At 38.6% G+C, this 22,621-nt stretch overlaps 5 protein-coding genes across 5 annotated transcripts; 3 read left to right on the top strand and 2 right to left on the bottom strand.

Annotated features, from left to right (window-relative positions):
- Window positions 1-571: 571 nt before the first annotated feature.
- Cbr-lgc-48 lies at window positions 572-4,360 on the bottom strand (the record flags this gene model as incomplete). Its single annotated transcript, XM_045237280.1, has 10 exons — window positions 572-613; window positions 1,428-1,588; window positions 1,633-1,769; window positions 1,828-1,940; window positions 2,224-2,296; window positions 2,802-2,884; window positions 2,934-3,048; window positions 3,107-3,166; window positions 3,956-4,079; window positions 4,213-4,360. The coding sequence occupies 10 exons, from the start codon at window positions 4,358-4,360 to the stop codon at window positions 572-574; spliced, it is 1,056 nt and encodes a 351-aa protein (XP_045093300.1).
- Window positions 4,361-4,945: 585 nt separating this feature from the next.
- On the top strand, window positions 4,946-6,857 carry Cbr-str-4 (the record flags this gene model as incomplete). The annotated part of the gene is made up of 8 exons (XM_002647593.1): window positions 4,946-5,143; window positions 5,501-5,588; window positions 5,794-5,872; window positions 5,920-6,054; window positions 6,101-6,167; window positions 6,223-6,285; window positions 6,332-6,638; window positions 6,688-6,857. The coding sequence occupies 8 exons, from the start codon at window positions 4,946-4,948 to the stop codon at window positions 6,855-6,857; spliced, it is 1,107 nt and encodes a 368-aa protein (XP_002647639.1).
- A 52-nt stretch (window positions 6,858-6,909) lies between these two features.
- CBG06738 lies at window positions 6,910-8,499 on the bottom strand (the record flags this gene model as incomplete). The annotated part of the gene is made up of 5 exons (XM_002647594.2): window positions 6,910-7,095; window positions 7,140-7,217; window positions 7,470-7,782; window positions 8,248-8,307; window positions 8,378-8,499. The coding sequence occupies 5 exons, from the start codon at window positions 8,497-8,499 to the stop codon at window positions 6,910-6,912; spliced, it is 759 nt and encodes a 252-aa protein (XP_002647640.2).
- Window positions 8,500-13,389: 4,890 nt separating this feature from the next.
- On the top strand, window positions 13,390-18,025 carry Cbr-nhr-168 (the record flags this gene model as incomplete). Its single annotated transcript, XM_002647595.1, is given in 13 exon segments — window positions 13,390-13,651; window positions 13,707-14,086; window positions 14,133-14,224; window positions 14,540-14,746; window positions 14,796-14,902; window positions 15,358-15,586; window positions 16,219-16,231; window positions 16,234-16,414; window positions 16,808-17,149; window positions 17,227-17,311; window positions 17,360-17,518; window positions 17,611-17,717; window positions 17,766-18,025. Coding segments are annotated over 13 exon segments (2,424 nt in total), but the record flags the coding sequence as incomplete, so codon positions are not given.
- Window positions 18,026-19,978: 1,953 nt separating this feature from the next.
- CBG06741 lies at window positions 19,979-22,498 on the top strand (the record flags this gene model as incomplete). Its single annotated transcript, XM_045237281.1, has 7 exons — window positions 19,979-20,572; window positions 20,619-20,810; window positions 20,858-21,124; window positions 21,174-21,320; window positions 21,368-21,585; window positions 21,631-21,734; window positions 21,780-22,498. The coding sequence occupies 7 exons, from the start codon at window positions 19,979-19,981 to the stop codon at window positions 22,496-22,498; spliced, it is 2,241 nt and encodes a 746-aa protein (XP_045093301.1).
- Window positions 22,499-22,621: the final 123 nt, after the last annotated feature.

Consider the following 22,621-nt stretch of genomic DNA (forward strand, 5'->3'; position numbering starts at 1 on the left):
TTCGAGCTCGGTACCCCGCCGTTTTTCGGGGATTTCGGATTTTCTTTGAATTTTTTCGCAATAGTATTTGAAAAACAGATAAATTTTAACACATTTTAATGCAAATAAATTTTTGGTCGGAGTCCCCCTTTAAACTCATCAAAATTCATATTTTCAGTGGTCTGCTCTCTAAATAAAATGCAATAAGCCTTGCTCCAAACATCCCCAATAAAAATATGTTCCGGGGTTTATACTTATATTTCTCTGGGAGGCGTCGCTAGAAATCTTGAAAAATATAAACGAAAAAAAAGATGTCTACTGGTGGTGGTCTAGCCACATGAAGCCCGAGAAAGATGATGACACGTTTTAGATGGGGAATATCGGAACCGTCGGAAGATAAATGTATGGGCACACATATGGAACATATTTTGGGGAAATGGGAAAAAAGAAGGTGAAACAACGTTGAAACGAAAAACGAACAAGACAAAGAATTATGTATTTGTTTGAAATTGAGCAGAAAAGTGCGTTGAAAAGTGAAAGGCTTTTATTTACGTCAGCAGTTATCCCAAACCAAACCACAATATTATTATTATTATTGCTGGAGAAGACAGAGAGAAGAGAAAGTATAATCCCTCTGAGAAAAAATATGTATAACAGACTGAACTGACTGACTGACATTGGTAGGAAATGAGCAAAAATGGATGAATGAGAGAGAGTGGAGATAGAAACCGATACGCCTGGGAACAGGGGATCGGGGTACAAGTTTTTAGGGATGCAATCGAACAGATGAAGAAAATAATATTTTGGAAAACCGGATGTTTGCTTTTTGTAGATTAGAGAACTTTGAAACCGAATTTAGCCCAGTAGATTATCTGAAAAAATAATTTCGTGTACAGGTTGACGCACAATTACCCGAGATCATAAAAACGGGTATATCTTCAGACATAGTATCTTGGAAGCTCGAAACTTGGTAGAAATATAATTTTACGTTTGATTCAAGGGAAATATCGTTTGATTCAAGGGAAATATCGTTTGATTCAAGGGAAATATCGTTTGATTCAAGGGAAATATCGTTTGATTCAAGGGAAATATCGTTTGATTCAAGGGAAATATTGTTTGATTCAAAGGAAAATATATTCTATTGAAATTTTCAAATCGATTCCTCAAGTCTAGGTATTGTTATGGTAGTCCAAAGATGAACGGCGTAATGTTTCTTGCACGCCGTTGTGATTTTCATGAGATGCAGCAAATTTGACAAGCAATAACTCTTATCAAAGTTAATCAAATAATTTGAAACTTGGCCAGTTTACTGATGAATTATTTGAATTTTCCCCTTCCAAATTTGAGCCCAGTAAAACGCTTTGCTCAAATGTTATGCTAGTACAAACTTTGGTCCTGGAAATTATGCGCCACCCTGTACCTAGCTTAAAGCTGGTCAAATAACTCACATTGAAAAGACTAAAACCAGCTGGAAATAAATATCTGGCGAACTGATCTATTATCTCAACGATGTGCTCCTTTCCACGTCTTCTTTGCAAAGTATACCCAACGACCGCCAGTTCAACAAGTGACAAAAAAACAAACAACATTGACCCGAGCATCCAGACATCTGAAAAAATTAATGGATCAAAAGATCACAGAGGACCCTCGTACCAATTGCTTTGATATAGGATACCTTTGGCAAGTTTTTCATAATGGAGCCGAAGTGAAAAATCATGGAGAGAAGGGCATTGACTCCGATCATTGTCCGAGGGGTAATGGCTTGTGGCCCTAGAGAGAACGCAATCCAGCTAAAACTTTGGATGAATAGCCTAGTGTTAGAACTTCTAACGTAGAAGTATATGATACCTGATGAAAATAGAAAAGAAAGTTGGGAGGTAGGCTTGCAAGAAGTACCACATGTATCGACGTTCGAACACAAATGTCACAATGAGCTCATCCCATTTTCCAGCTGGGTAATCCTAAACATTTTATTTCAACTATTTTTAGAATATGATATCATTTTAAATTAAGTTTTTCGATTTTTCTAATGTAATTGTATATTTTTCTCCCCGACATTCGAAGTTCTAGAAAATTATAACTTCTGTAAACTGAGCTTTTTTAAACAACCAGTGAAACAAAGATCAATTTCGAAAACGCTCTTACCCTTGAAATCGTCCCCGTTGTGATGTCCTTGAGTGTGAAGTCTGCCAACCTTATCTATAAAAAATGTCTGATTTTATCCAACGGTATGGGATGACAGACAGGCTGAATAGCGAAAACTGGCTTTCTTTGACTGTTCCATTGGAGTCGAACTTCTTCATTGTTGTAGGAGAAACTGTAAGAAAGTGCAGGTTACTGTAGATTGACTTGGTAGATTAGAAAGGAAGATTTTTAGAGATTGTGGAGATTATGTATCGTTCCGATCAGTTAAATGGAGCATACAAAGATTTTTGGAAAACCATCTCAATTTTTTTGGAAAACCATCTCAATCAACGAAAATTGTCGAAAAAATGAGTGGGCGTTATATGATCTCCAAAATGATGCGCCAAAAATCATTGAAACTTTAAAAAAAAAAGAGAATTTTTCAGCATCATTTGTTTTGTCAGACGAAAAATTAAAAAAGGAAGAGCAAATTTTAACAATAACATTTCTGAAAAACACTATCAAAGTTGAATTATAAAAACTCGAAAGAGTTATTGAAGTTAGGACTTCATTTTTCCCAAGAGCCTCTTGTTATGTTTGAGATTGTGGAGGACACTTTTATGTATTCCGTCTCCATCAATTTCCAAAACAATCAATCATTATTTTTTTTTCAATTCTTCTGTATTTCGATCCCTTACCTCTGATAGTTGAGCCTACATGCCTGTGTATCCATCGGAAAATTAGTCAACTCCATTTCACATGGTCCCTTGACACGAAGTCTCTAGAAATCACTTCCTTATTTTCAATCAAATCCTAGAACCATGACTCACATAGTTCACCCAAACCGTCCCATTATCGAACAGAGTCAGGAAGACATTTTGAAACGGTGACTCATAAATCTCAGCGAATTTCGAATTCACGAAGCAGGTATTCGGTTTCCATAACCTGCAATTAGAGAATAAGGAAGACGGCGATTATGTTTCCGGCTTTCTGAAGAACTGACTTGTTCAGGGTTTGCTCGTACAGAGTGAGGTTCGCTTTACATGCACCGAGATGCGAGAACCTGAAAAATAGAGATCATTCAAAAACCATTGGAATCAAAATTATGAGGGCTGCAATTACAAAGACTACTTTAAAAATAGTTTTTGATCTTTGTAATTACGATGTACTGATCCTGTCCCAGGGTGCTAAGAATCAATTAAATGTTACAAAGCCTGAGGCAGAATTAGATGACAATTGCTAATTGCGTATTTTTCTCAAACAGGATCTGAAGTAGTTCTTTGTTTTATCTATCATTTTGAAATGTATTTCTTCTAATACCGTATGCTCTGGCATAGTTTTTTTCCCATGAATTGGAGCTGTTAATTCATTTACCGAAAAACCTGTAATAAAAGAGTCATCGAACCTTTAGCTTTGAGCCAATTTATCTTGGTTCCTGTCATGGACATAAAAAAGTAATCTACTAATAAAATTTTTATCATAATATCAAAATTATTTTGGTTACTTCTTGATATCTTTTGCAAGAACCGAGATATATGAGCTCAAAGTGGACGGTTTGGGAGGTATTCTGTTAAAGTGTTTACGGTAACTATGCCATGGAAATTCTTCTATGAGTTTTCAAAAATGTACCAGTTTGAAAAAATTTTTTAAGTCTTCGAATTCCTGAAATTGTCTCTCACTTTTTCAAAGATGAATATTCATTCCTTCATAAAACATTCGTGATATTTAGTGTTAATTAAAAGTTGTCATTCAACAAAACATGGAACCCACTCAACTTGCACAGTTGGCTGAGTTCATAATCTTTGAGGCCCTACCAAATCATTCGCTTCTCACACAAAAACATAAATCATACTTGAGATTCGGGTCCGTCCACATTTCGTTGATATATATTTCCATTTCAAAGTCATTTGTCATTTCTGATATCGAACTGATCTCCTGAATCCAAAACTCCACGCTCACTGTGATCCCTCCTTTTTCTGAAGTAATTTTTTGTCAGTTTCTGACTTTTATCATGAGGTGATTGATTGATATTTTGGGTTCATAGAAGGTATTTTCGTATTTATGCCTGACATTGTCAGTCCAAAAATATTTGCCTCGCCAACAACTCACTTGGTATTTTGTGTTTGCTATACTCCCGTTCTGTTAACAACTTGCTCATAAGCCTCGCTTCATTTAAACATTCCGATTGAAGCTCATGAACTTCTTGGCCAAAAAGCTGAAATACCAGAAGGGCCAAAAATAAAAATGGAAGACGCATTGAGAATGAAATAGAATGAATGCTTTTGAGCCGTCCCTCTCTCTTTCTTTTTTTTCGAAAATCCACCAATATGAAATTGGAGGGGACGCCTCTTCACCCCATGAAACAGGAAATGGGAGAAAGGAAATCGTTGTTTTGAGAAGAATAAGGGGGAAGAGCTGGGAGAACGCTTCGGAAAATTAAAAAAGAGAAGGAATGATACTATCGAATTTCATATTACACAGACAAGGGAAACATGTATTCAAAGGATGAACTTTAGAGACTTAATGTATGCAGGTATCAAAGTTCCAGATGTCATTTACGCTCGGTTCCCCGTGTGGAGCCATCGTAGCCATCAAAATCACCTGTTCCCCGTCTCCAAACCTTGTCTTCCAGTAATTTACAACTATTTTTTCTCGTAGTTATAATAGTAGTGAGAAGACTGGGAGGAACTTGTTTTCATTATTCCTTTTTTCTTCAGGGACTATCATTATAGTCCCTATTATTCGCTTCCTCTTGTTAGGTTCAATTACAAGTGTCTCGCAGTTTCATTCTTGTCACTTTTTGAGATTGTTCTCTCTGATTTCTAACATCCCATTTTCAGAAATGTCGTCTATCCGATGGGTTGAAAAGTCGTTTTTGGCTTCTGAAATCGGGTTTTTCTCCACTCTTGTCGTCAATTCTTTTCTGGTATATCTCATCGTGTTCCATACAAAACAAGTATTCGGTGCATATAAATATCTAATTTTATCATTTTCCATAATGGGAATACTGTTTGCAACAGCAGAGTTTATTATAAAACCGGTAAGTGAAAATTAAGATTTTTTGTATACTCGAAAAATCAGGGCCCGATCCACAGGCCTGGTTGGGCCTGGTCTGGCCAGGCCGGACCGGGCCGAGTTTTCCACATTTGAAGCAATTTCGTAATTTTCATTTTCTGTGAAAAAATCTTTTTAGCGACACCCTGTTCTTGGCAAGAATGACTTTACAGAAACACTTGTTTTTTTTAATTGACACCAAAAATTTTTCGGAAAAAAATTCTGAAAAAAAGTTCAGGAAAAAAGTTCTGAAAATCGGGCACGAGACAAGCCAGCCAGGCCGAGCCCTGAATTAAAAAAAACCGTTGCAAGTATGACTTTTTGTAAACTGGTTAATTTTCAGATGACCCACAATTACAAAGCGAGCTTTACGTTTTTCACATTGGAAAGACCCTTTGGATGTTCAAAGGAAGTTGCCATGATATTATTAGGTAAGATTGAAAATATATTTTGAAGGGTTACTGTAGTTTTTCCAATTTTTGAGTCCCTATGCACCCAGACTTTTCTGGCTACTTTTCCCCAGATACCACCTGCAATGTTTTCATAGACTTTGACCGAGAATCTGATATTTGGATAAAAAAGTTTTATTTAACACGTAAAAAGGCTAATTGCAAATCTAATAGATCTCAATTTCAGCTGCCTACTCTAGCACTTATGCAGCTACCATATCCCTATTAGCCGTGCAATTCGTCTATCGATATTGGGCAATCTTTCAGTGAGTTTTGATCTAACTGTGTTCCAGTTCAATCATCTTGTTTCCAGTACTCGCCGGTTGAGTTTCTTCAATCGATTCCGAATTTTGTTTTGGGTGTCTATCGCGATGTTGTTTGGCGTAGACTGGAGTTCATCGGTATATTTTTTAGGAATGCCTGATAAGGTCTCGGAGGACTATTTAAGGTATCTGATTTTAGAAAATATCGTAGATCTACTTGTTCTGTCTCAGACGTGAAATCAGTGATCACTACGATCTAAACATCTCTCGACTTGCGTATTTTGCAGCTGTTGTCTATGTAAGTTTTCTGATGATACAGAATTCGTTTTCACTATTTGTGCTCTCGATTTCAGGATTCAGAATATAACATCAGATGGCGTAGTGTTATGGTCATGGGAAGTGTTTCCAAGGTGTTGGTAAGTGTGGTGCATAAGTGAATGAATTACTCATTCTACTTTTCAGTTCATTCAATACGCTGTAATGGTCTTTTGTGGCGTCAGAATGCATCGGAAAATGGGAGAAAAGATGGAACAATTCTCTATTACGAATCGAAAAATGCACACTCAACTTTTCAAAACTCTTGTCATCCAGATTACCGTACCAACTTTCACCATCTTCTCGCCAGTTCTTGTGATGTTCGTGATTCCGTTTTTCGATCTTCAACTGGGAATCCCAACGGGTCCGATATTATGTGCGCTTTCATTGTACCCATTCATAGACGGACTAATTGTTATTTGCATTGTTTCTGATTATCGTAAAGCTGCACTTGGTAAGTTATACCTAGATTTGTGCTTTTTGACAAAAAAATGTCCTTTCAGACATCTATCGCCGCCTCGTCTCCCGAGTAACATGTGGACATGTTAAACTATTTCAACCTCAAAAATACGATTTTTCTATCAGCGGAGCTATGGGAACTGACGGGAATACTAACGGACTTTCGAATAGAGTGGCGGCCGCACCATCAGCAAATACGATATCCAGTTTCTAACGGGCAGAAGAAAAATGTTCATTTGAGTATAAATAAGTTATATTTATTGAGTTCAAATTTTTGCTCTAATGTTCTGTGGTTGCTGGTTATCTCTAATCGTATCCATCAGCTTTTCAAGTCGTTTCAGTACTTGTTCATCCAAATCGAAATAATGATCAACACCAGGAATCCTATAGAAATCCTTGCACGTTGAGGCAATACGTTGCATCAGCTTGTTCGAGTTTTCAATAGGAACAATCTGAAACTATCAACAGATTTTTGAAAAAAAAAGATAGAACTTACATTATCATCTTCTCCGTGAACAATTAATACTGGACAAGTGATGTCAATAGTCTTCTCCGGGCTGTTACAAATGCTTGTCTGAAATTAGAGTAGTTGTTTTCAGCCTTTTACCGTATACCCTCTAATAGAAGCCCATCAAACCGAACAACTTTGAGCTCATATATTTCATTTACAGTAAGAGATATCATTAGGCGGTCCATTAACAAAATATAAATCGTAATTTCAAAAATATTACAGTTTACCACTTTTTCATACCTTTCACAGGAATCGAGATAATCAAGTTCAAAGTTGACCGTTTAGGTGGGCGATATGGTAATAAGGCTGGCTTACTTTCAAGAAATCCTGAAGACACTCAATGTTCAAAAGAGCCGGATGTCCGTGTTTTGATGGAGGATACTTGATGGATCCGGTCTTCATAAGATACTTCAATGCTCCTGGTTGAATCGTATCCACAAAACTCATATCCAAACCTGTACCAGGACACATCAGGAATAGTCCCGAAACCTTCTCTTTGTGCTGCTTGGCAATATTTAGAGCTGGATGGCATGCTCCGCTGGTGGCCATCAAAATCCATTTTTCATTGTTAGCATCTAAAACGAAATGTTTTTGGAGATCAGCTTCGCATTGTTTTAGTGTTAGTAAACTTCAATTTAAAATTTCATTTTTCAAAAACCAACAGTCTTAGTTTTGCCCTTCCATTCTTTCTGTCTCTCCTAATCGTCCCTATCTCTGCCAGACCATCGGATTACCTTTACAGAGGGCACCCTGGCTGATCAAACACGAACATCATTGAGCGTTTTAGGACCGCCCATATGTTTCTTGTTCTTTACCCTGCGAACTCAAAATGACTGGACAGCAGCTAATCAAATTTTTTTGTTAACCGGAAATTAGTCACACAGACTACTCCTTTGGTGTCCAACGACAGACACATCTTGTTGATTTTTGATTCGTTAGGTTACGAAGACTAGCAGAAATCAGAAAATTCTGAGTATGATCAAATCTAAATCACAGGCTGTGTTATCCCACCGATAATTTGATTTACGAATGCTTAGACAAAACCCACTCAATATTTCAGAACATTTTTTTTCTCTCAAAAAATAAATCTCACTAATTCTTTCTTCGATATCCCGTCGCCACTCGTTCACATTCCATACATGGTCCAGTGATCCTGGATTTTTGTAGAGGAATATGAAAGTTAGATTTTGAAAAATATAGTTTTGAAAACTAGAAGAACCTACTTTTCAAAGTAAACGTCGTTTTGTTGTTCGAAGAATGTTTGAAGTTGAGTAGCATGACGGCAATTTATTGAAGATCCGAGTCCATGGCAGTATAGAACGTTAAGGTGTTTGAGTAGCCCCATTGATTCTGTAATTCACAAGTAAAGCAAAAAAATAGATCCACATATGACAGTATTTCAGTAGGAAAATGAAAAACCATTAACTGGTTCACGTACCGTAAAACCTGTAATATAAGGACTGTCAATTTTTAACTTTGAGCCGATTTTTCTCGGTTCCTGTCAATATTGTAAAAAAATGTCAACTGATAAATTTTTATCATAATATAAGAAGTGTTTTGTCAGTCGTCAAATTTTTGATATCTCGCATAGGAGTTGAGATAATTGAGCTCAAACTTGACCGTATGAGGGCCCTTCTATTACAGGTTTTACGGTATATCGTATTTCCTCTACTAAAAGCCCATCTCAACCGTCAACTTTGAGCTCAATTATCTCGATTTCTGTGAAAGATTTTTTTGTGGTTAACTGATAAATTACTTATCAGAATATCACCAATAGTTTACCAATTGACAAACTTCGATATATTTCACAGGAATTGAGAAAATTGAGCTCAAATTGACGGTTTGGGTGATCTTTTATTAGAACAATTATTGTAATCGAGTTTCAAAAAAAGTGGGTCATTTTAACTAATAAAAAGTTTTTCTCCTCAATTTGAAAGTATTTTTTTCAAAATGTTTAGATATGTAATTTTGGAAGTCAAATTTCAAAACACCGAACCGTCTGATATTAACTTGAAACTAAATAAAAATTAACGAATTTGAACTTTTAACTGACCAGGATAAAAAACTTTGCTTTAAAAACTAAGAATTCCTGGAAAAATCGAAGAGAAGAATGATTGGCTAACGTATACAATCTATAAAACGAACACACGAAACCCGTTTATTGTGTTGTCTGTGTCCAGTGGTCAGCGCTAGAGAACCTGGTCACTTCTTTTTGTTTAACCATCTCTGTCTCTTCACAACAACCAACTCTTTCGCTATTGGCAACACGTAAGGCTACGTCCAAACGTTAAGGGCAACGAGGAGCACCTTTCCCTCATCTTGCTCCTATGATCCCTGAAATGAAAGTTGGTAAAAGTCGATCATGTGAACTGGGAAATCCCATTATTAGTTAGATATTCGGTGATCAGGAAAAACTGGAAGTTTTTGATATTTTCATCTTATGAGAGCTTTTCAGACAACAAGAAGAAGTGACGAGAGGAAACTAGTTAAGCTTCGAGCTACCCTCTTCCATGGGGTTTGTGCCTTTCCAATCTTCCTGATCCCTCCATTCAGAATGTATAAAGTTTGGACTGATTGATAGTTAGAAAGTGTAGTATTTGTAGTTGAAAACTTGGAATTCCATTTTTGAAGATCTAATCTTGCAAACTTTCTGAATAAACCGACACATCAAGAAGAGAATATAGTTTGGAACTAATCTGAATCGGGTGAGAAGTCTTATAAAAATCAATCCCAACACCTTCTTAAACACAAACCTTCCCTGGATCCCTGTTTCCCCCAATGTATTAGGTTGGCGGGAAAGTCTTTGTCACTCTGTTTGTTTAATCACTGTTCTCGTATATGGAGGCTGTGTATGATATCGACTCTAGTGAATAACAAGGTGATAAGAACCTTCCATATAAACAAGTCCCCATTTCCTTCCCTGCTCCTCATCTGTAATTGAAACGATATGTTTGTTCCCACTGCTATTCACATCAGACATGTTTTGATTTACCTCTTCCTATCTCACACCACGATGAAGGATTCGGAAACTTTCTTGAAGAATGTGTACAACACACATGCCCCTCACTACAATACTATTCGCAATTGGTTCCATCGTTTCGAAAAAGATGACTTCTCGCTCGATGAAAAGGATCGCTCTGGGAGACCCCGTGAGTTGGATTTGGACAAGCTGAAGCACGCATTGCAATCGGATCCATTTCAATCTAGCCGTGAACTAGCTGTCACATTCGGAGTTCACCATAGCACAGTCCTTGAAGGTTTGAAGTCTCTTGGAATGAGAAAACTTTTTGGTCGATTCATACCTCATCACCTGACTCAAGCCAACCTTGACCGCCGAGTCGACGATTCGATTACTCTTCTCACTCTCCACGCGGGCGATCGATGGCTGGACCGGCTAATAACCGGAGATGAGAAGTGGGTCTTCTACGATAATCACCACAGGAAATCCCAGTGGGTTGGAGAAGGAGAGAGCCCACAGGATGTCCCCAAACCCGGCCTTCATCCGAAAAAAGTTATGCTCTCTGTGTGGTGGGGAGTGGACGGCCCCATCTACTGGGAACTTCTGCCCGAGGGCAAAACAATAACTGGAGACCTCTACACTACTCAACTACGAAACCTCAAGAAAGCAGTCGACCGTTCGGCCCTGAAAGACAAGAAAGTGTACTATCAACATGATAACGCTCGCCCACATGTTTCGAAACAAGTGAAGCAGGAGCTGATGGGATATGGATGGAATGTTCTCCCTCACCCCCGTATTCTCCTGATCTTGCTCCTTCCGACTATTGGTTATTTGGCGATATGACACGTGCCTTCGAAGGAAGAAGCTTCAATTCCCGTGGAGCGGTCGAAGCGGCACTCAAACAATACTTTGCCTCACGCCCGGCTGGATTCTACCGCAATGGAATCCATAAATTGAGGGAACGTTGGAGACATGTTGTTGATAATGATGGACAATATAATTAATTATTCGGTTATTTTTTCTTTGAGAAATAAACTATTGAAAAAGTGACAAAGACTTTCCCGCCAACCTAATATCTGTGTACAACATTTTTTCATATATTTGCCTGCTTGTCTGCTCTCTATTCAAATATTTCGGTCGTTGGCCTTTTTTCTTTCCTCTTTTCTGTCAGTGTTCCCTTTTCACACCTCCTGTATTCTTTTGCCACTTAGAATTGTCAAGAATCCCTTCAGTTAATTAGATGCTCAACATTTCAATTTTTGATTTGTGGACAAAACTTGAGCAAATATTCCAAACCAATTGATCTACATCATCTTTTTCCTCCCCCGCAGTAGCTTTTCGGCCGCCGCCCGGCCGTCCGCGTGCACGTGGTGTTCACTATTTGTCGCCATGTCATCATACATTTCCTTTTGTTACGAAAATAGTGGAAGAATATAAATATAGTGTTTCAAATTAGGTCAAAGATTATTGCCTCGAATTATATTGAACTTCGAGACTGTCGATCTTTCCTTTTAAGAACTATTTGTGTGGTATGTCTTGTTGTGTTATTTGCTCCCAATTTGAACAACACTTGTTCCGATGATTTGGAAAAATTTTGGTATTGAAAAAGTGTGGACTGTCTGCACTTTTAATCTTTGTACTCACCATTACAGACAAACTTCTAGTACTTTCATTTTTTGATCTCTGATTACCTAATTATGTCTGTTCCTCTTGTTCATTTCACATTTCTTCACACTTCACTACGCTTCTCGCACTTTTTGACTGATCAGACAGATCATTTTACCATTAACGATTGTTTAAAAAAAAACTTTATACTCGTTCGGGAACTATATTTCAAACTGTTCATCCCCTTTTACACCCAGCTATACACATTTCAATTTATAATCTCTTCGAACAAAATACATCAGTATAACACATCACCTGCCACTTTTCAACTCAATTTTCTCTGATGCGTCAAGCTTCTATTCGACCTGTTTCCCGTTTAGTGCGGGACACAGAACGATATCAAAACCTTACGAATTGATAATAAAACTCCGCAATCTTTGGTTGATGCAAATGCGTCACTTTACTGAAAGAAAAAAGTATCCGGAAACTCGGATTGAGTTTTGCTGATAAGGCAGAAGTTCCACGCTTTTTTGTGGGATGGTAGAATTATGTTAGGGGTATAGGTAGAGGCAAACAAGCTTCTTGTTCGAAGATTAGTTATTTCCGATAGTAACTTTTTTAGTCTGTCTCGTGTGTTCCAGTTGGTAGTTTTGTTGAACCTAGTTGAACCTATTTTATCATATACGCGCAGCATTTTATCATGAACATCAATACGGAAAACTGAAATTAGAAGGACCACTCTATTATTGTTCCAATTTTATTACAAGAGCCCTTCAATTGCAGGGGTCCCTCTATGCCATATTTTCAAAACTTTTCATCGAAAAATTGGTGAATTCTTGTTTGAAATTCGTGAAAATCTATCAATTTCGCCAAAATTGAACATATTTTTGGGAAAAAGTGTTTCAACAAATATCTATGAAGTTGTGAAATTTCCGGAATATTTTTCAATGAAAACGTGCTCAAATGTTTTATTTTAAATCAAACATTTTGAAGGGACCCTTCTATTTTTCCAAGTCCCTTTCGGAGAGCCCTTCTATTAGAGGGATCATTCTACTAAAGGGGCCCTTCTAATACAGGTTTTACGGTATATCATTTTATCATGTATACTGATAAAATAAACTTTAAAAAATCATCAGATTGTGAAAAAACAAATCTGAAAATCTTCAATTACAAATATAGGAACTCCCTGACATGATTTCGGGTTTCTTCCTTTCCATACCATAAAGAATCATCTATTTCTACTCCCAAATATCTTCTAATTTGTTGCAAAGATTAAATACGTGCCTTTCTGTTTTCAAATGGCCCATCCTTAATCAATTTCTGTTATTCTTCTGCACTCATCTCACACTCATTTGAGGAAGTATCTCGATTCGGTCAAAGATTACATCGGCGATCCTCATCTACTCCTTTTCTGACCTGTGCGGAAGACGTTGTGACGTAGAAGACAGTTTTCTTGTTTCCGAAAAGAAGTAGTGTTCTTTCACGGGGTTTTTTCTTCCTCCTTTGTCCTTTTCTCGTTAGCGACTAATGACCTTCTTCCATTTGTGTTTTGAAAAAATAATTATTCATTTTCTTTAGGATCAACTTGATGGACCCACCTAGTTGTTCAAAAAGCGCTGGCACAGATTCTTTGGAGTTTGATCTTCCTGAGGTAAAAATCATAAATTTTAGATTTTAAGAAAAGTTTTTATTCAGCTTCCATCACTGCCACAAAATGAGCGTGGTATATCACCAGGACAGAATTCAAAATCAGCTGCTACTGTACGACATCTGAGACCTACAGAGTGTTCAATATGCGGTAAACCAGCAAACGGATATCACTACGACGTTCCATCTTGTAATGGATGCAAGACATTTTTCCGGAGGCTCTGTATTTCGGAAAAGAAGTTCTTATGTAAAGCAACTGGTGATTGTTATGACTTGACGAGACCCAGTTAGTTTTTTTTTTTCCTTAAAAGGAAATATAATTTTCAAACTTGACATTTCAGACCGTCCTATGAAGTGCCGCCCTTGCCGTTATGAGAAGTGCATCATGTCAGGAATGAATCCGTTGGCAATGCAGGTTGACGAAAAAGAAGCTACGGCTGGAAACTTCCAGATACTAACTAAAAGAGCCAATATATCTAGCTGCAAAAATGATGAAGAGTATGAAAGCGATAAAATTCATCAGATTGTGAAAAAACAAATCATTGAACATATCACTTCAAAAGAAGCTATGATGCAAAAAATTGTGGGTGCTGTGAATTTTTTGGAGCTTAAAATCCACGAATTTCGCCTGTCGTCTTACAATCCACACTGGAAAAGTTTGCCGAACTTGGAAGGATTTTTGAATATGGGCACTATTATTAGTCTCGCTACTAAAACAAAGGTTAGTAACATAGATGTCAATTTTCCAACAACAATTTGAATTTTAGCCAATGCCCGGGTGGCCACTAAAAGCCTCTCCAGTTCCTCCGAAACCTCCAAACTTTTCAATGGCTAATGGTCCGCAGTACTCTCCAGATAAGTAAGTTCCCACAATAAAATATTTAAAGGTGGGGGGACAGGAGATTTTTCGTAGTTTTTTTGTAGCTAGAGTATGCATTCTACCGTCACGGTGTACAACGCTTAATGTCACTCTGCGTACAGCTGTCGTCCTTGCCTTTATGTATCCAATCGGGGGTGCGCTTTCTCTTTGCCCGCGTAGCTCAGTTGGTAGCGGCGCCGCACCCTCAATCATCGCCCTCACAAGTTCAACTCCTCGAGGGGCATCTTTGAACGAAATTTCGAGAACTTTTTTTTTTCATGTCCCCCCACCTTTAAGCAACATGCGCTATTTCAGAAAGCAATGGTTGATGTACGACTTGATGTTATCGATTGAATATGCTAAAGCCTTTGAGTTTTTCAATAAGCTCGACTTTAAGGACAAGATGATTCTGATGAAATACGTCGCATTGGCGCTAATGAATCTTCAGATTTCGTACTATACCGTTTCTAGAAAATATGATAGCATTGTTCATCCAGATGGGAGTATGCCTCCTGCTAAAGTGTAAGTCTAGAGGTGGAATTTTTGTGAAACTAAAGATTGCATTTTTCAGAGGAATGGTGTACACTGAAACTGTGATGTCCATAGCACCATTGATTCGGTTTGAAATAGAGAAAACAGAGTTTGCCTTGTTGAAAGCGATTTGCCTCTGTAATCCAGGTGAGCTATTGAAAAAAAAACAACCTGTGTTGGAAGTTTTTTTTTTCATTTTTATTGAGGGTAAGGCTGTCCAGGATGAGCAGCATGTCTTAAGCCTACGCAGGTGCTTTTCAAAACGCTACAATCCAACACTACTGGTTAGAGAAGCTTCCACCGCTAGCCCAAGTTTCTCTACGAGCTTACTGGCAAAACATGGGGGCGTTTCCCAGATTAAAAATAAAAAATATATGAGCTTGGAAACTTATCTTTTGTCAAATCTCCCTAGCTGGTCGAATTGCTTATTTCTCGCAACCCCACAACGTCTCCTCTTACAACAATCACTCTCTATGTTCTTTGTTCAAAAACGCCACAAAACATGCAAATGTTTATGTATGTAACTTCCTTTTTTGGTACTTGACCGCCACTCTTGTTTCCGAGAAACCCAATACCGAAATACCTCATCTTCTGAATTGCAGCTGTCCCCAACCTTTCCGACCATGCGCGAGAGATTCTGTCCAAAGAAAGAGAGCAATACGCCGACGCTCTGTTTGATCATTGCCTCCGAAACCGAAGGGACGGGCCTACTCAGTTTGCCGAGCTGATTGGAATGGTCGACCTGCTGGAGCGTCAACAAAGGATGCAAAAAGACCTACACCTCCTACACGTAGCCCCGTTTGTTGCTAAAATTCCCGCTGAGCATAAAATGTGGCTCATTGAGGATATTATGAATGATTGATTAGTTTTCTTCTCTTTTGATTCTTTTCTTTCATCTAGATTAGGTTTTCGGTTCTGCCCCACCCCGTTTTTTCCTAATTTTTCCTCTTAGTATTTATTTGACATTGTGATTTCGACTACATACCTTTTTTCCGACTTCCGTGACCACCGTGTATATACTTTGATCTCTATAAGTGAATTTTTCAGCTGGGTTCTTACCAATTACTCTTTCCTTCTCTTACAAATAAACATACGATTTTTCAATATTGGTTTTTATTCTAATTGACGTCTTCAGTTGACCATACCTCGTGTCTTCTTATTGAGATCTTTTATAATACGTCGCAATTTTTAGAAGATTCTATGGATCAGCCTTGTTGTTCATCGAGCTTACAAAGCCCATCAATTGAACTTCCAGAGGTATTTTAAATTCTTTTAAATCTAGTCTAAAAATGAGAAGCTTTCTTCCAAAGCCAATCATGTTTTTAAGTTCCGTTACAAATTTTTTCAAACAAAAAAATGTTCAAACAAGGCTTTCTATTTGTACAAACTACGTTTTTCGTATGACTAAAAAAGCTATTTCAACGAGCTCCCTTGGTTTTTGACTAGGTTTCGAATTCTCCCAGATCCTGCCTCCTCAAAAATCAAAACGAGAAAAGGAAAGACCAACGACATGCTCGATATGTGGTGGATCAGCATCTGGATTCCATTATGATGTTCCAGCATGCAATGGATGTAAAGCATATTTCAGAAGATATGTAATCTCTGAACGAAATTTCAAATGCAAGAATAACGAAGATTGTTTTGACTTGACAAAACGAGGTAATCATTTTAAAATCTGTAAAAAAGGACTCCCACACAATGAAGTTTGAGGTCAATTATCTCGGCTCCTATGCAAGATATCAGAAATGTGTCAGTTAATAAAATGTTTGTGGTATTATGATGAACAATTTATTAGTTGACACGTTTTAAATATCTTTGACAGGCACAAAGATAAATTGGCTCAAAGTTGAAAGTTGAGCAGCCTCAAACCGGCCAAAAAAATTTCTGCTAAATGAAAAGATCGCAAAGAACGATTATTGTTAGCACATATTTTTTTCTTTTTTTATAAACTGCTTAAATTTCAGACATTTTTAATATGTGAAAACCCAGGGTTCACTATGCAGTGCCTGATTTTTTCAACTTTATCTCCCAAAAACCATATTTTGATTTCAGAAAAACCAATAAAATGTCGACCCTGTCGTTACAAAAAATGCTTGGATGTAGGAATGAACCCGTTGGCATTAGAAGTTGATGAGAAGCAAGCGGAGGCTGAAAACTTTAAGAAAATTACAAAACGAGTGAAAGTCGAAGAAATCGAAGAAGATGATGAAGATAACAAATCAAAACAATTTGTACTGAAAACAGTTGAATCATTTCAAGAGAAAATGCAGCGACTCTCTGATATGCTAACGTATTTGGAAATAAAACTGGATCAGTTTCAAACTTCTGCCTATAATCCTCACTGGGGACAAGTCCAGGGTTTGGAGTTCTTGCTTAGAAGCAATAATCGAATCAGTTTGGCTGATAGATATGGGGTAATAATTTTTTCACTTTTAAAATTTTTCTCGTTATTTATTTTTAGCCAATGCCAGGATGGCCCCTTTCAAGTGACCCAGCACTGGCTGCAGATAATCAACCTGTTCTCGGGAAAGGACCTCCTCCATATTCCACTGACAAGTAAGTGTCTCTTTTTTGAAATTAAAAACCAAAACCAAAACACATCAGAAAACACTGGCTCTATTTTAACTTGCTCACTACTGTAGAGTATGTGAAGACCTTCGGATTCTTTCATAGACTGAACGCCCGAGATCAGTATATTTTAACAAGATATGTCACACTTGCATGTATGAATTTACATGTTTCATTTACATCGGTTGCCAAGAAGTTTGACTGCAGAATTCAGCCAGATGGATTGAAGCAGCCATTCAAAGAGTGAGTCTTCGTTTTCGAATAAAACCCATTTTTTATGTTTTCAGTGAAGAGCACTACTCAAACTCCGTCATGTCTATTGTCCCTCTGATCAGATACCAAGTACAGTCAATTGAATACGTTCTACTAAAAGCTATATGTTTATGCAATCCTGGTATGTCCTTAATTTCCAACAGCTCTCAAACTATCAAAATAGTTTCAGCGGTTCCTGATCTCTCCGAACACGCCCAACGTCTGTTGACCAAGGAGCGTCAGCAATTCGCGGAAGCTCTTTTCGACCACTGCCTTCGGAATAGGACAAATGGACCCAGCCATTTTTCGGACATTATTGGAATTGTTGATGTTTTGGAACGCCAACAAAGAATACAAAAAGATCTACACTTGTTGCATGTTGCCCCTCTTGTAGCGAAGGCTCCCAGAGACCGTGTTATTCAAATTATTGATGATATTATGGATTCATAAAACGTTTTTATTTCGTAACTTCATTGTGGTGCAAAATAAGTACGAAGATAGGATCATTAGTTGATTCGAAAACACTTTATTTAATGGGTTAGGGTTCTGAGTTAGGATCTTCTTAACCGGCGGGATCTACCAAGCTTCGATGTAACAGAGGTTTCGGTTGTCGGCTTCTATCCGATGGTCGTCAGGGATCCTTCGTCACGGAGTCCATTGTTCCAAGATCCTTGAAGCATCTGCTGCCAATCATTCAATTCAGTTCTTTCTTATTTCCAGTCTGAACCATCAGAAACGCTCTAAATAATCTTGTTTCTCGTCGACCATCTCTATGCATAAATCGTCTGATTTCAGCTCCAGGAATTGAAAAAATTATCTTGAACTTCACAGCAGATCCTCCAACAGCATTTCACCTTGCTCCAGTTCCAGCTCCAGCTCCCGGGCCGCAGGACTTCGGGCTCCAACACCCAGGCTTCAGCTCCCGGGCTCCAGCCCCCGGGCTCCAACGCCCGGGCTTCAGCACCCGGGCTCCAGCTCCCGGGCTTCAGCACCCGGGCTCCGGATCCCTGGCTCCAGCTCCCGGGATCCAGAACCCAGGCTCCAGAACACGGGCTCCAGAACTCGGGCTCCAGCACCCGGGCTCCAGCACCCTGGCACAGAAACCGGGCTCCAGAACACGAGCTCCGGAACCCGGGCTCCGGAACCTGGGCTCCAGCGCCCGGATCCCTCCCCCGGCTAACCTTCTCTGGAGCCCAGAGAAAGCGAGAACTGATCCTTCCTTCCACTTACATCTTACTTTATAGTAATTTTCCCGAGGTCAATGGGCCATCTAGGGTCACAGACTTCTAAATGGATTCACGTTATTTTCTTTTTATAATTTAAAAAGTTTTATCTTTTTTGCCACGTGGATTTCTTTTATTCATAATTTTTTTCATCGCGTTTAAATAATAATTGAATGTTTACTTTTGAAATCTGTTTACATAACTCTTTGAAAAGACTATCACTTTGACCCGAATTATCTCGTTTCCTGGTTGAGCTATCAAAACAATGTTCACTGATGAAATATTTCCGATATCGAAACGACCTTTTTTGCTCTTGAAGTTTTTCTTAAACCTCTCACAGAAACCGAGAAAAACTGGTTAAATTTTACGTTTAGGACCCCCATCAACTTCTAACTTTGAGCCAACTTATTTCGGTTCCTGAGAAAGGTATCAAAAAGTAGTAAACTAGCATAGTATTTATTCTATTATGGTGAAAATCTTTGCAGTTGACCACTTCTTTTAGAGTGTTTATGGTAGAGGTGAACTGGTGGCAACATGATATAATTGACCTGGATCAGAAATTTGTTCCTGAACTCATTTGTTGATTTTCATATGAACAGCCATTATGCCAACAACCACATCACCTTGTGGTGCAAAAAACACTGTCTTCATTATCAGCAGTATGAAAAATTCCTAGTTTAATGACACCGCGGAGTGAAAACCACGTGTTCAAATAGATCAAGAAGTAGGCCAGAACACAGAAAAATAGCCAATTTCAAAATGAGTTATGTCCTAATTTTCAACAAAACTACGCACGTAGTTTGAGCATTGTTCTTCACCATAGGCTAGAACGTTGTGTCTTGTTTTCTAATAAGAATTTCTTATCAAAATTGGTAAATTGAGGTATCATCCGTTTCCGAGGCGAATGATACATTGAGTTTACGATCAGAATCGGCTATAAAAAGAGGGGACACAACACGTGAAAGGAGCATTGCAAACCACTTCAGTCTTGTCGGAGAAAACGGTCGCAATGACCTAGAAAATTTCTATTTCTAGTTTCTACTCGACCTCAGTTTGGTTGAATTTTTAATGTTGCAAGAACAGGTTGAAGACATTTTGCTTTCTTCTTTTTTGTTTTCTTTGTCTATTCCTCTTCTTCTTTTCCTTTCCAAAACATAAGATCAATTTCCAGCACCCCACCATGCTCAAACAATTTTTGCTCTTTCTTTTATTTGTGGGGAGTTCACTCTCCTATAATTTTTACTGGTATGACAAAACGCAAACCCTTCAAAATCGTCAAACTATGGTCCACCTTTTTGAATGGAAGTGGACGGATGTTGCCAAAGAATGTGAGAACTTTTTGCAATACTACGGATACGGAGCTGTCCAAGTTTCTCCACCAATGGAGCACTTGAAGGCGTTCCCAAATAACAATTATCCGTGGTGGGTGAGATATCAGCCAGTTAGTTACAAATTGGATTCGAGAAGTGGAAATGAGCAAGAGTTTCAAGACATGGTGAATAGGTGTAACAAGGTTGGAGTCAGGTTAGTTTTCAAATCGGAATACATGTCCCAAGCGATCAAATTTAGAATCATCGTAGACATCGTTATGAATCACATGGTAGGAATTGGGCAAAAAAGTGGATCTGGAGTCAGTTCCAGTGGAAGTTCAAGTTTCGATGGAACCCATGGAGTTCAGTCATTCCCAGGTGTTCCATATTCTTTTGGAGACTTTAACAATCCAAAATGCGATGGAGATATTCAAGGATCTGATTATCAGAATAGTGCAGAGCACGTAAACTTTTAAAGATAGTTTTGTATCCCATCGTCAACAATTATAGGTTAAAAACTGCCGTCTTGTGGGACTTCTTGACTTAAACCAAGCCTCTCCAACAGTCAGAGCCAAGATTGTTGCCTACTTGAATAAGCTTATCGATATGGGAGTCGCTGGATTCAGACACGATGCTTCCAAGCATATGTGGCCACAAGATATTCTGAATATTTTGAACGATGTCAAAGACTTGAGAGCAGATGTAAGATTTTCAATGGAAACATTTTTCGAAAGTTCAACAAAATTCAGCTCTTCGGCTCTAACCAACGCCCATTCGCGGTTCATGAAGTCATTGATCGTGGTGGTGAAGCCGTGAAATGTGCCGATTACCTTGGAAATGGAAGATACACAAATTTCAATTTCGGAGCTGCTGTGTCATCTGCCGCAAAGCAACAATCCGACTGGAGATACCTGGCGAATTTAGGTCCCGGATATGGATACGGTAACAATGAAGATCACGATGTTCTGAATTTCATTGATAATCATGACAACCAAAGAGATTCGAGCCCATATGTGGTAAGTTTTGATTCAATTTGCTGAACGTCTACTATCCCAAGAAATTTAGGTCACTTACAAAGACGGTCAAAAATACAATCTCGCGGTCGGTTTCATGCTGGCCTGGCCCTACGGATATCCAAGAGTGATGAGCAGTTTCGCATTCAGCTATTCTGATCAGAGTCCACCAAATTCGGGAGCATCCAATGATTATGCGGTAGAAATAACTCTCAAAAATAATAGAAGAAATATAAAAATGTTCAGACCACTAGTCCAACGTTCAACCCAGATAACACATGTGATAGCAAGTCCGGATGGGTATGCGAGCATCGTTGGCCGGCTATCCGTCAGATGGCAAAGTTCAGAAGTTCAGTTCAAGGAACTGCCGCTACTCAGATTGTTACTGACAACCAAAGAATCGCATTTGCAAGAGACGGAGCTGGATTTTTCGCGTTGAACCAACAAGGAGGAACTTGGAATAAGTGAGAATACGGTTCAGAAGATTATCCATCGCTTTTCACTTCCAGAAACTTTGCTACTACTCTCCCCGCTGGAGATTATTGTGACCATTTCACAGGTGGTATTGATAATGGGAAGTGTGCTGGAACCAAGGTCACAGTTCGAGACGATCGTAAGGCTCATGGTAGAGAACAGTATTTTTTATCTTGAATTTTAGAAACTGCTTACTTGAATGTCCCATCCAACTCTGTTATCGCCATTTCTCTCGGCTCAAAACTGGTTCCATATTCTCCCCCAGCAGTTCCATCTGGATACAGTACAACAGTAATTTTCCTCAAAAAAGACACTCAACCAGGACAGAACTTGTTCATCAGAGGAGGAACTAGCAGCTCTCATAATGGAAGTATGTTTTCGTCCATTTACTTATTCAACGTTTTTCTCTTTTTTTTTCTAGAATGCTCTACTGGACCATACCAGCAATCCAGCGATCCATGTGCCATTCCAATTTATCACAACACAACTGTCCCATTCGTCTATGCTGAATATCTTTCTTGGAGCCAACAAGACAACTATTTGGATTTTGAAGGTGCTGAAATAAAGCAGGGAACTCATGATGGAGCAGCGGCATTTGGAACTCCATTGGCCTACTCTACAAATGACAACACTGCCGTTGAATATCAGCCGTACAACAAATATGGTCCAGGATACTGGATGGCTGTTCTCAAGATGGACTGCTCCAAAGCTGAACAAGGGTGGTTTGAAGTGAAAGGATACGAATCCCCGGGTATCGGATGGGAGGGTGATATCAAACAAGGATCGTGTACTGGAGGTGTTGGTGGTTCCGCACCATTCTCTTCTATCAACCACGTGGCAAAGTGTGGAGCTGTCAACGTGTTCACTTGGGGATCCGCAAGTTGTATTGTGGATTCTGCCTAGTTTGCTAATTTGTAAAGAAGTGTATAAAATGTTTATTGGGGTTTTTTTCAATCAAAAACTATTTCTGTTGGAAGGGTACATACTATCTTTTTGGAATGAAACTCGGGAACTTGTTAGGGAAGA

Source organism: Caenorhabditis briggsae (assembly GCF_000004555.2).
Source record: "Caenorhabditis briggsae complete genome, chrV, whole genome shotgun sequence".
In the NCBI taxonomy this organism is placed as follows: domain Eukaryota; kingdom Metazoa; phylum Nematoda; class Chromadorea; order Rhabditida; family Rhabditidae; genus Caenorhabditis; species Caenorhabditis briggsae.